The 13,353-nt window shown below is 37.9% G+C and overlaps 1 protein-coding gene across 2 annotated transcripts in view; it reads left to right on the top strand.

The window, feature by feature from the left end:
- LOC126263211 (SLIT-ROBO Rho GTPase-activating protein 1-like) overlaps positions 1–13,353 on the top strand; it is a 497,324-nt gene that overhangs the window by 398,279 nt on the left and 85,692 nt on the right. For both annotated transcript variants that reach the window (XM_049960278.1, XM_049960279.1), the window contains exons 2-5: positions 3,097–3,280; positions 7,088–7,253; positions 7,582–7,803; positions 9,308–9,436. In XM_049960278.1, the coding sequence (XP_049816235.1) occupies positions 3,097–3,280; positions 7,088–7,253; positions 7,582–7,803; positions 9,308–9,436 (701 nt within the window). The remainder of the gene's footprint in view (positions 1–3,096; positions 3,281–7,087; positions 7,254–7,581; positions 7,804–9,307; positions 9,437–13,353) is intronic.

The following is a 13,353-nucleotide window of genomic DNA, read 5'->3' as shown; positions in this document are numbered from 1 at the left end:
CAGCGACAGAGCCATAAAGATTTATGTAAGGGTGTGCTTACATGTTAAACATGGACGTGGAATACCAGAATAATGTGTGTGTGTGTGTGTGTGTGTGTGTGTGTGTGTGTGTGTGTGTGTGTGTGTGTGTGTGCGCGCGCGCGCGCGCAGCATGTAGAAACCGTCATGTAGTAAAAGAAAACTCTTAAGTACTTGGCCCCAACTGAGGCATGTACATTGTGACTGGCTTAAAAGTAAATAGAAGTACTAAATGATAAACATAAAATACTACACACAGGCAGAAATAATGGTAGAACACAATCATGGAAGCTTGAAAAATTAGACCTGGAGATGTAACATTAGCATTTGAGGAACTCATAATTATATGACACAAACAAGTATTTAAGTGTAGATTGTTCATTTAATGTGGGCTATTGGTTATAGTTCAAATTATACAGCATTTCAGTCTCTTGTAACAAGTCAAATACGCAACCTTTAGGCTGTGGGTGGAGAATGCTAACATTTCCTGTATGTTGGTATCAAATGCTATTGAGCCTTAAAATGTTTAGTTAAGGCTAATCCTAGTGTCTAAATCCTACTGTTCTTTAAATCAGACAGTGAATGTGTGTCCTATTTGGCCAATGTACAGACAGTGACAATACTTTCATTCAGTTGTGTATACACCTACCTGACTGCATGTATGGCTTTCTATTATAGGTTTCCAGTAATTAAAATTGGATGCCTACTTGGTGTAATACCAGATTTTCTTAACCGTGTGCTTACCTTCTTGGAGGTAGTCCTCAAGTGTGGGACTTCATAATACTTCTCAAACTTTATTCTTAACTGTATGTGTAAGCATAATTCTGTGAGTAATGCCACTGTATTCCTTCTGTTGCATTTGCCAGTCTAACAAATCACCACTTTTGTCAAATACACATTAATATAGGCTATATATTTAATAATCTGTAGGTCTTTACATTTGTGGTTAGGACTGGATGTAAAAAATTGGTATTATATGCGGTTAACAAACATGTTGCCAATCATACGCACCAGTGATGAGTCAATGGCAAGACAGTCAAACTGCATGTAGACCACACCATTAAACTGAAAATAATTGTGATCTTGAACTAGTCAGTGTAGTGTCATAAACTCGTCCTTGACTTGCCCATGTAGCGTACTATATTGATTCAAATGACTTCCAGTAATGGGAGTGATTTTTAATCACGGTGCTAGCATACATATTATTTACCTTCAAACGTTTCTAAACACCTTTTCTTTATTTCAGCTAAATGTTTTGAAATTACATTAAAGTGGTAACCTCGTGTGGTGTTATTAATAAACTCTTAGTCAGCTGCAATGGAACTAGAAGATATTCTGGTGCGCGTTATGTGGTGAAATGAGTCTTCCCCTGTGTTGTGAGTGGAGTGAAGTGCAGCACTCCTTATATGGAGATATCACTAATTTCAGGACTCTACATTTACCCACTGTTTGTCCTGTTACTTCAAGTGAACATAGTGAGTGAAAAGCATTATTGTGCAATGCACAAACAAAATTTTTATAGTGTAGCTAGTATTACCAAGTATTTAGTAAACCAGAGGAATGTAAAGAAAGGCTGCAATGGTACAAGAAGCACAAAACTCTTACATTTTTCAGCAGGGAACCAAATCGCCCAATTGGTAATGCCTTCACTCACAGTGCTGGAGATGGACAAGATTCATTTATCGAGCATGAAGATCAGATGACACTTGTAAATGGCATCCACACTATTGTGGAATTTGACCATTGGTGAACAACCACCACCACCATCTCCTCCTCCACCACTGTATTCATTTTCTTAATCTTCATCAAGGCTGTTTCTGCAACCATTCTCCCCTGTCTTTTGCCATCCTTTCCATTTCTTCATAATTTTGGCACGTTAGTGCTTCTAATAGATACTCACTACTTTCTTTCACAGTCTCCTTTGGTTTCATTTCCCAAAAACTTTTCCGACCACTATGACTGCTAGAAACCATTCTCTCATTTAAAAAGTTTTGTCTGTATTGCAGTTTTATGCGGTCATTGATCTCTTTCTGAACATCAATCGTTGAAGATAAATATTTGTGGATTTCTAGAGCATTTCAAAATGTTAGGGTTCGTGGAGACATTATGTGGGGATATATTTTACACAGCCTCAGTACATTTCACCTTGTTGAGATCACTGACTAGTACATCATTGTAATTATTACTTACAGTGGTCAAATAATTTTTAGGCCCTGTTTTGTTACCAATGTACTTGTAAGCCCTTCATCCCAGTAGCTGCTTTATACCCCTGCAACACTTCTGTGAGCTTATTACATTGGTTAAAATTTTTTTTGAAGATACTGGTTTTCAACACTGCTGAAATGTACTGATTCATTATATGCAAACAGTTGGTTTCAATTACCTGCTGTCCTTTAGATGTGCGACATCAACCATTTGTGTGTGCACAGGCAATGTTTATACTAGCACTTGACATACAAGACCCTAGTTGATGGTAATTAAACTTTAAAATACTTTGATACATGCAAGTATGCAAAAGACCGTTTCATTGGAGTTCAAGCCAGGGTGCCAAGATATTTTACTACTTGTCATGTAAAATAACCAAAAATGTTAAGAACATTTCTGATGAATGGTGTTCCATAAAAAATAATTTTTATATGTCACCAAAACATGACTTGATAGTACAAAATGTTTTCCAGATGTGAAACCAGCACTGAAAACTGCAAAACAAAAAGTAAAAATTGTGTCAGATAGCTACATTTTGTTTACCATTATTATCACTATTAATAAAGGCACTATGTGCTCATTTATGAACTCTTGTTATGGACTGCCTGTGAAAATGAATTTTTCTCAACAACAGACTAGTTCTTCGTGCAAATTTTTAATTCCTCTTTTTCTGATCACATTTCTTTCCATTGCTACTTGATGTGATATAGATGTCAGTCAGCCAGCACATGAAATATGCAGTCAGGATACAGTAGCATTCCTATATTTATAAAGTCTTTATTTGCTTCTCTCTCTCTCTCTCTCTCTCTCTCTCTCTCTCTCTCTCTCTCTCTCTTTCATATCACTGAAGAAAGACTCTACTTCTGCTTTCAGATATTAGAGCCCAGCTGTCAGAACAGCTGCGCTGTCTGGACTGCCGGTTGGAGTCTCAGGTGTCCCTGGTTGAAGAGCTAAAGGATTACTTCAGGCGTCGTGCTGAAGTGGAACTAGATTACAGCAAGAACCTAGAGAAACTTGCTCGTACCCTGCAGATGAGACATAAGGAACAGCGCCAAAAGTAAGATGCTTAGTTACTACCATACTCCCCACTAATAAATTGTAAATAATATATTATCTCTTGTGGAGACCGATTTCACAATTAATAAAATATTTTGTGTTATTATGGCATGGTGAAAGGGCATAATAGCCTGGAATATTTTATTAATTGTAACAATTCCGGCTGTGAAAGTTTACATTTTACAGTGACACTGATTTGTACTGTTATATTTTTGTTTCCTAGCTGTTGTCGTGACGTATGCACTCTCTCTTTCTGGAAGAGAATTATTGACAGCCATCATGTTTCAGTGGTTAAGTGTTGCAGCCCTGGCAAAATTAGTCAAGTGACTGTAAGGTGATTTTTCACAAGGAGAATACAGTGATTATTGAACTCATTATCACTGTGAAAATCATTACACAGCAACAAATTCATTATTGTTTTAATAGTTTACCTAGCACATGTCATCTGCACGAAATGCTACACTGGGAAATTAATGAAAACTATCTAGTTTAGTAGTTAATAATGAATAAAAAATAGGAGTGCGGGTAAGCTACTACAAACAGCATAGTGAACGCATTATTGTGGCCAAGATAGACACGAAGCCCACGCCTACTACAGTAGTACAAGTTTATATGCCTACTAGCTCTGCAGATGACGAAGAAATTGAAGAAATGTATGATGAAATAAAAGAAATTATTCAGATAGTGAAGGGAGATGAATATTTAATAGTTATGGGTGACTGGAATTCGACAGTAGGAAAATGGAGAGAAGGAAACGTAGTAGGTGAATATGGATTGGGAATAAGAAATGAAAGAGGAAGCTGCCTGGTAGAATTTTGCACAGAGCACAACTTAATTATAGCTAACACTTGGTTGAACGGTCATGAAAGAAGGTTGTATACATGGAAGTAGCCTGGAGATACTGGCAGGTTTCAGATAGATTATATAATGGTAAGACAGAGATTTAGGAACCAGGTTTTAAACTGTAAGACATTTCCAGGGGCAGATGTGGACTCTGACCACAATCTATTGGTTATGAACTGTAGATTAAAACTGAAGAAACTGCAAAAAGGTGGGAATTTAAGGAGATGGGACCTGGATAAACTGACTAAACCAGATGTTGTACAGAGTTTCAGGGAGAGCATACGGGAACAATTGACAGGAATCGGGGAAAAAAATAGAGTAGAAGAAGAATGGGTAACTTTGAGGGATGAAATAGTGAAGGCAGCAGAGGATCAAGTAGGTAAAAAGACGAGGGCTAGTAGAAATCCTTGGGTAACAGAAGAAATATTGAATTTAATTTATGAAAGGAGAAAATATAAAATGCAGTAAATGAAGCAGGCAAAAAGGAATACAAACGTCTCAAAACTGAGATCGATAGGAAGTGCAAAATGGCTAAGCAGGGATTGCTAGAGGACAAATGAAGGATGTAGAGGCTTACCTCACTAGGGGTAAGATAGATACTGCCTACAGGAAAATTAAAGAGACCTTCAGAGAAAAGAGAACCACTTGTATGAATATCAAGAGCTCAGATGGAAACCCAGTCCTAAGCAAAGAAGGGAAAGCAGAAAGGTGGAAGGAGTATATAGAGGGTCTATATAAGGGCGATGTACTTGAGGACAATATTATGGAAATGGAAGAGGATGTAAATGAAGATGAAATGGGAGATACAATACAGCGTGAAGAGTTTGACAGAGCACTGAAAGACCTAAGTCGAAACAAGGCCCCCGGAGTAGACAACATTCCATTGGAACTACTGACGGCCTTGGGAGAGTCAGTTCTGACACAACTCTACCATCTGGTGAGCAAGATGTATGAGACAGGCGAAATACCCTCGGACTTCAAGAAGAATATAATAATTCCAGTCTCAAAGAAACCAGGTGTTGACAGATGTGAAAATTACCGAACTATCAGTTTAATAAGTCACAGCTGCAAAAATACTAACGCGAATTCTTTACAGACGAATGGAAAAACTAGTAGAAGCCGACCTCGGGGAAGATCAGTTTGGATTCCGTAGAAATTTTGGAACACGTGAGGCAATACTGACACTACGACTTATCTTAGAAGCTAGATTAAGAAAAGGCAAACCTATGTTTCTAGCATTTGTAGACTTAGAGAAAGCTTTTGGCGATGTTGACTGGAATACTCTCTTTCAAATTCTGAATGTGGCAGGGGTAAAATATAGGGAGCGAAAGGCTATTTACAATTTGTACAGTAACCAGGTGGCAGTTATAAGAGTCGAGGAGCATGAAAGGGAAGCAGTGGTTGGGAAGGGAGTGAGAGAGGGTTGTAGCCTCTCCCCAATGTTATTCAATCTGTATATTGAGCAAGCAGTAAAGGAAACAAAAGTAAAATTAGGAGTAGGTATTAAAATCCATGGAGAAGAAATAAAAACTTTGAGGTTCACCGATGACATTGTAATTCTGTCAGAGACAGCAAAGGACCTGGAGGAGCAGCTGAACGGAATGGGCATTGTCTTGAAAGGAGGGGAGGGGGGGGGAGTTTCTTTCATTAAATCTGTCTGTAGAGTCCACATTGATAAAAGTTAAATGTATAATGAGCAACGACACCAGCCATTAAGGCTGTAGAGCAATTCTGTTTATAATTGAAATTAGAGGAAACAGGTGACGGAAGTTACCTTACTGCAAGGTAGGACCAGGCAGCCAGGCAGAGTAACAGTGGAGTTGCCATCTCCACACATACCACAGATGGAGTGAAAAGTTTGGGGGGGGGGGGTGTTTACTAGCCTAGCCATGCACCCAAACCTGGGTGCAAACTGCAGACAGATCTGCAGGTCAGAGGAATGGGTGAGGAAATCACACTTGATGATAACGTGGTTGCTAGCCAAAATATTGTTTCCATTGAACAATGACATCCACCATTGACCTGTGAACTATTTAATCACAAATTACACTGTGAGAAGTTGAGGAATCACATCACATATTTCATTAGTATCATTTTATGCAAATATAAACACAGTCCTGGATCAGTTATAACAATGTTCACCAACTGATTGGTCAGTAATTGCTATTCAGCTGTTTGATTGCTGTTGATGAGTTAATTCATGCTCCATTGCATCCCGGGGTGTTGTTCATGAGTTTGTGACCTCCGTATTTTCATTGATGGCTATTGACGAGTTAACTTGGCCCTCGTTACTGGTCTACGAGTACTAATGTTGAATATAATCATGACACCACTTAGGTACCAACATGCTGTTGACGTGTTTAAACATACAGTGTATAACCAGAAAGTGGTAGTGAAATGCTCTGTAACACATTTGATGAGTGATTTTTGGAACAAGTGTCTACTAGGGAATAATACAAGCATTATGTCATTCTTTATATCATAAAACAATTTAGTGCAGCTACATCTTAATTTTGAATCATTGCAAATTTTGGAGAAAGAGAAATCAATAAAGTGACATCTGATAATAACCAGAGACAACAGATGATTTAGATTATAGGTGGAAAGTATCACATCCAAGAAGAAAATGGCATTTCCAACTTCATGATTGACTCTCTCCTTTGAGGAGTGTATTTACCACTATGTTTTTGTGGTTTATAAAAGGAAATAAAATTACTGTTCCCTTCACAATAATTTTGAAACGAGATTTTTTTATGGTGGCACCAGTGAAAAAGGGCCTCGAGTTTCACTTTGGATCCTATTAGTATAACCTTTCAACTCACTGCTTCAAATGGCTAGAAAATGTAATCACCATTGTTTGTCAGGGCATGCAGAATAAAATAGTTTTATCTCCAAGTTACTCAGTCATATATGTTTGTATACAATTTTTAATTTGTGATTTAACAAAAAGCACTGACCATTTCAGACGAGAACAATGGCCACTCTTCTCTAGCTACTCTTGTTGGCAGCAGCTTATCACACAGACTAAGAATCTGAGCAAAGACCATGCAGTTCTGTCTGACATATACTCCACTCATGTTGTGGGCCGTTTCACGCAGGTTGCAGAGGACGTACAACGCATTTATCGGAGGGTGAGTGTACTATATATGTCAATATTCCCCCATATTGCAGAGCTGAAAGATAAAATTTATCATAACATTGAATTATGTGGGAGGAATACTACAATAATAATTAGAAACTATAATAATCATTTCTTGAAGATACAGTATTTTCTGCACAAATGTTGTAGGAACTGTTTGATCCTCTTTAAAATTCTGATTTTGTATATACATTTTTTGTTTTGCACCCTGTGAAGATAACATTTTGATTAAGAGGTATTTTCTATTACTGAAAAGCTCAAATACTGTTTCAGCATGCTCGATGATATTTATAATGTATTTTTAATTAATATTGCTTTAGTGCCGGGAGATTGGCTATGAAACGCATGAAGAGATCTTGCGTGTACTTCACGAACTTCACACAACAATGAAAACTTACCACAGCTATCAGGCAGAGTGCCGTCAAGCTGAAACAAAACTCAGAGTTGCAGAAGCACAGCGATTGAAGCTTGAACAAAGTCTGCCGAAGGACAAGCTTGACCGTTCCAAGAAGTACCGCCTGATTGAAAAAGAAGTACAAAAGGTATATTATCTATACAGTGTAGTGTAGTCTGCCATGCAGCCACAATTATTGCTCGACACCAATAACTGAGGTCCTGGTCAGAGTGGTGTCACCATTGTATAATATGAGGGAGAGGGAGAGCCGCAATGCAGTAATTTGGCTGGTGAATTGCTGTAACACACTGAACCATTAAATGTTCGTGTTCATTCTCTGTATAAATAAACCGACAGTCAAAATCTATATTTTTTCATACTTTGTTGTCTTCTGTCTTTCACACATTTGCACATGATTGTGCATTAAATTAGAGAAGTTCTAATACCGATTTGCCCTGTAGTAGAATAATTTTGTATGAGAGTATTTTGCTAATCATGTAGGCTTGGTTCTGTGTAATGAAATCCTTTAATCTTATCATAATTTGTAGGATCACAGAAATTTCTGTACAATTGCACACATTTACTGCTGATTTTTTGACCCATAAGCTCAAATCGTACTCCTTGTGGCGTAATCTCTCTCTCTCTCTCTCTCTCTCTCTCTCTCTCTCTCTCTCTCTGTGTGTGTATGCACACTGCCAATGTATTCAGTTTGCAAGCTGCTCAGTCATCATTTCTGCCAACACTCACTCCTCCTCTTTTTTGCATCATCAACATATATGTTGTTATAAGTAGTTTTGACCTGCCAGTGGGCTGCTCTTCAAAGTTTCCAGATCCCAGTGTGGAATATGGTTTCAGCCTTTCACAAGTAAACCAACACAGGTTATACTCCACAGAAAAGGAGACTAATCTGATTTATCTGGATTTTTCAGCCTTTGATCAAATGATATAGGTTACTACTATTTATAAAAATTGATGCAATTGTAATGAATGGTGATATTGTACTTGTTGAGCCCAGCAACTGTTAACTGAAATACCACCACCATTGCTTTGATGCTATTACAGTGTAATGCCGTCAAAGCATCAATTTGCTATAAAATCTTCATGTGCAAAGCACAATCATCATTGAGTGAATGTACTATGTACCTTAGATATTCTTAGTTGCTTTCAGATTTAATATAAAAATTGGCCATTACTAAATCCGTAAAAAAAAAAAAAAAACTGATTTGTTTGTGGGCATGTGAATAGTAGTAAGAGAAAATAATGATCCTCAGGAAATAATGTTCAGGCAGTTGTAATATTTGGCTACAAAATATTTTGTGATGGAGTCTTTGGGTAAAGAGTTCTTGGTTAACTGCTGCTTAACCTTCATACAAAATCCCAAGCTTTTCAATGATTCCTTCCATTGCCATCAGGGGCCAAGCCTGACCACCCTGAGACAGCTGAGGCTCGCACTTTTATGGCCAGAGTATGGCATCTGGCAGAGATTTTATGGCAAGTTAACCGAGAACTACTTTTGCAATTAGTGTGCTTGTTTCTCGAAAAGATTAGCATAGTAGCCTTGGCAGAGTTAATTAAAAAAGTTAAGGTAGTCTAAAGTTTGTCACCTCCTTCAATCTAATTCATAGTGCTCAATGTAATATTTCTTTTTCCAGCGCAAGAACAAGTACAATGACGCCAAGCTGAAGGCACTTAAGGCCCGTAATGAGTACGTGCTATGCCTTGAAGCCTCTAACACTACTATTCACAAGTATTTTGTTGATGATCTCTCTGACCTAATAGACGTGAGTAGGTGCCTGTCTGGCATCTTTATTAGATTCATAACTCTTTTTGGCAGTAATGTGTCAGAAATCTGAAATAATTATTTAGAGGGGTTGGACAAAAATTTGGAAACACTGCCGCAAGAAATGCATATTTGAACATAAATGCAAATGCTAGCCAAGCCTGGCAGGTTGCACTGTTATTTGACCAGGAGTGGTACCCGTGCAATGCCCTCAGTACATGTTCAGTGTAGTTGTGAGTGCATTATGTTAGAGCTAAGTGAATTCGGCTGCGGGTAAGCTGGTGGTGCTCATATGGTGGGTGCTTCTGTAACCGAGGTAGCTGAAGTGTTTGGTGTTTTGTGAGGCACCATGTCAGAGGCTTATGCTGCACACAGGCAAAGTGAAAAACATCATCTGCTAAGTCATAATATGGACATAGTTGTCCGTTGAGTGATTGTGATACATGATCATTGAAAAGGATGGTGATGAAAAATAATGGAACCACAGCTGCAGAAGTCACTGCAGAACTGGATGTTGCACTCGTGAACTCTGTCACTGCCAAGCACTAAAAGAACTCCACAGATGTGAATTCCAGGGCAAGCTGGAATTCCAAAACCACCCATCAGTGATGCAAAAGCCCATCACAGGAAAACGCAGTGCCGAAGCCATGACACCTGGACTAGGGAGCAATGGACGAGTCATTTGTTAAGATTATTCTTGTTTCACACTGTTCCAAACTTCTGGCCAAGTGTAAGAGTGAAACATGGCTGGGGTTCGGTAATGATTTGGGTAGCCGTATCGTGTTGTTCCACCGGCCCTGTGGTTATTCTGCAAGGTTGCACGACTGCCAGTGGTTATGTGACCATTTTGGCTTACCTGCTCTATCCTGTGGTACAATGTTTGTCCCTCATTGGTGATGCTGTGCTTAAAGACAAAAGGATTCAGGACCCCTGTTCACACAGCTTGCAATGTCTAGGACTGAGTTTTGTGAGCACAAGGGTGAAGTGTCCTATCCCTTTTGGCCAACACAGTTACCAGCTCTCAATATTATTGAGCTTTTGTGCTTTACTTTGATGAGAATGGTGCATTATTGCTATCCACCATTCCCATCATTACTTTAACTAGGCACTATTTTGCTGGAAGAGTGGTATACGTTTCTCTTGAAAACCGTGCGGGACCTGTATTTATCCATTCCGTAGATAAATGGATCTCTTTCTTAATGTCAGTGGCTTTCCTACAGTGTACAAGGTGTGGTAATGTGTTTTTGGTGTTTCCTTATTTTTGTCCACCCCCTGTATCTGTGGCCATTGTGAAATGGTATGTAGAAAGATAGCTAAAAAATATTGTAGGTAAGTACAAATCAGTCATAAAATAGTTCACACAACTTTTATTTGTAAAATGCAGGCAACAATTTTGTTCTTAAGTTGAGTTCTTGGTTGGTTCCTATTACTTCTGCTCACTCTTTTGTTGTTGCATTAGTAATGCACATTTTAATCTATATAGTGGTTTAAAGATATAAATCCTTTGGTGCTTGGACCCAAGTAACATACATTAATTTCATAAATATGTGGTAAGTAGAGCCATCTAGTGGTGTGGAACATTAACGCTGTAATAAGAATTGTGACTTGGGGTCAGTTTGTGATATGTTGTGGTAGCTTCTGGAAACCAGAGTAGATTAACTTCTAGCATGTGGAGTTCCAACAAAACTGTAAGTAGATGACAGTTATTCATTGTGAGTAAATTCACCGTCATTTTCAGTCTTCAAAGGAACTCTAGGTGGAACAAAGGCTAATATACGTTGCCTGACAAAATAAAAAGTGAAGCGCTGGTCAATGGGAGACCCAGAATAAGGCCTATTTCGAAGTGTACCGAGTGCTGATAACGCTTCCTCATATGGTTGTGTGGGATCTCCATGTCTATCACACTGATCACGTGACATTTGATACTGTTCACAATCAATATGTAGCCTACCAGGCTGGGTGGGAAGTATAATGTAGGTGGTGACCTGGAAAAAATAGCTACTCAAACTGGTTGCACAAATGTCCACCCTGTGCAACTATTTCAGTGTCACGATTGGCCTCATCTCAAAATGGCTGTTTGGCATATTAATTAGGGCACGACAGGGCACTGATGATGGTGGGAATGGTTTGCATTGCAGTGGTGCTAGTCGAGTTAATCAATCGATTGGGTTTCACTAGGCATAGCCTGGTAAAAAGAGAAAGATTTTGTAAGTGATTGTTCAAGAAAAAAATTTGTAATTGATTACACACGAGAGAGAATCTTGGAAGATCTTGTGAAGAATGCACCTGTTCTGTCACAATAATTAGGCATGTAGATGTTCTAAAAAATCTACTCTGTGCAACTTTGACTGAATTTTGATTATTTAGACTAAAAAAAGTTTTACTTTTGAAGTTAACAAAAAAGTGTCAGCATTTAGTAACAAACTTCAAAAGATGAAAATAAAGGGACACTTGTTTCATGTAGATTTTAATCTGTTCTAGGTTCTGAGAAAATTAAGGTAAAGTTTTGATGTGACTTCATCAGGCTACTTGCATGCTGTAAAACCAATTGTGGTAGTAATGCAGTGGCTGAGAACACAGTTCCAAAATTTTGTGCACCACGTTCAAATCAAATCTTGTGTTCATTTTTTCTGTTGTTGTTGCTGAAGTATTGAAATCATCTCTTTTTATGACATTGTGGAATGCAGTGGAATTAATGGAAAAGTGAAGATTTCAGATCTGACTAAGAATAGATTTTTTTTCAACACAATTTACACAGATTATCGCCTTCCAGAAAACTGTGAGCATTTTTTGTTTGTTTCCTAGATGCTAGTGACAAATTGGTCCTTGTGACCATTAGCACTTACACCGATTAATGGAACATCAGAATGTGCATGCAACAGCCACAAAATCTGCTTGTGATGCTCCTAATTTTTTATGAACGCACTGGTTCTGTTAAGAAGTAAAAGTAAAAATCGGAGCAAAAATAAATTACTGTTAATGCTATAACTTAATGATGATACAATCTATAATAAGATTTGAAACAACTTTTTGTTTTATCAATAATTCAATTTTATTCTAAGATTTCACACAAAACATTGATGTGACTAATTTCTGCAACATCAAAAGAAAAAACAAAACATAAGATTGGATTTTAACACAGAGCCTGAAATTTTGAAACAGTGTTCTTAGCCACTGTGCTACCAACTCACTTTGTTTTATGGTATGTGATTGGACTGATGAAGTGTCCGAAAGTTTACCATAATTTTCTCAAGAACTATTGTGTGTAGGTGTCAATATAGGTGTCACGTGATTTTCACCGTTCTGTCACCATGACAAGTTTGGAACATAGCAGAGAGTGCCCTATGGTGGATTCTCTTTTCAGTTATGTGCAAACAATGTGGTTCTCATTATAACAATTACTGTCTGTTTGCGGGCCATTGTCATTGTTCTTCATAATGCCCTGCAAATTTAGCAGTATTCAGTGTAACGTTTTCTTTCATAATATCCAGGTCAAAATTTAGTTCATCCTGTGTCAGTACATAAAAGGTCAGCTGTAAAGTTTCGTGTGTTTTCATCCTGTGCGGTACTGTATCACAGTTCATAACACGTGCCTACATACCACTGCACACCTGCTGTCACTGTTAGACTGTATCTCTTGATATCGCTTTTGCTTCCCATTGTATACGACAGTTGTACATATTAAATTTAGATTTACACTGTGCATTCCAAAAAAGTTCAAATGTAAGTTGATACTTTGTGTACTCAATTAAGAAGAGATTCATCTAACAATGTAAATAAAACAAAAGAGTCACATTTCATTCTTTAAAAAAACAGTAAATGTTCTAGACTTTGAAAGATATATTTACAGAGTGAAAGGAAGCAAAGGGAAAGAAAGCAGAAAAAGTTAATGTTGTGAATTGGCAGGAGCCAATTCAC

This window comes from Schistocerca nitens, chromosome 6 (genome assembly GCF_023898315.1).
Source record: "Schistocerca nitens isolate TAMUIC-IGC-003100 chromosome 6, iqSchNite1.1, whole genome shotgun sequence".
NCBI lineage: Eukaryota > Metazoa > Arthropoda > Insecta > Orthoptera > Acrididae > Schistocerca > Schistocerca nitens.
Note: the sequence above shows the minus strand (reverse complement) of the source record. Positions and strands in the feature narration are given on the sequence as shown.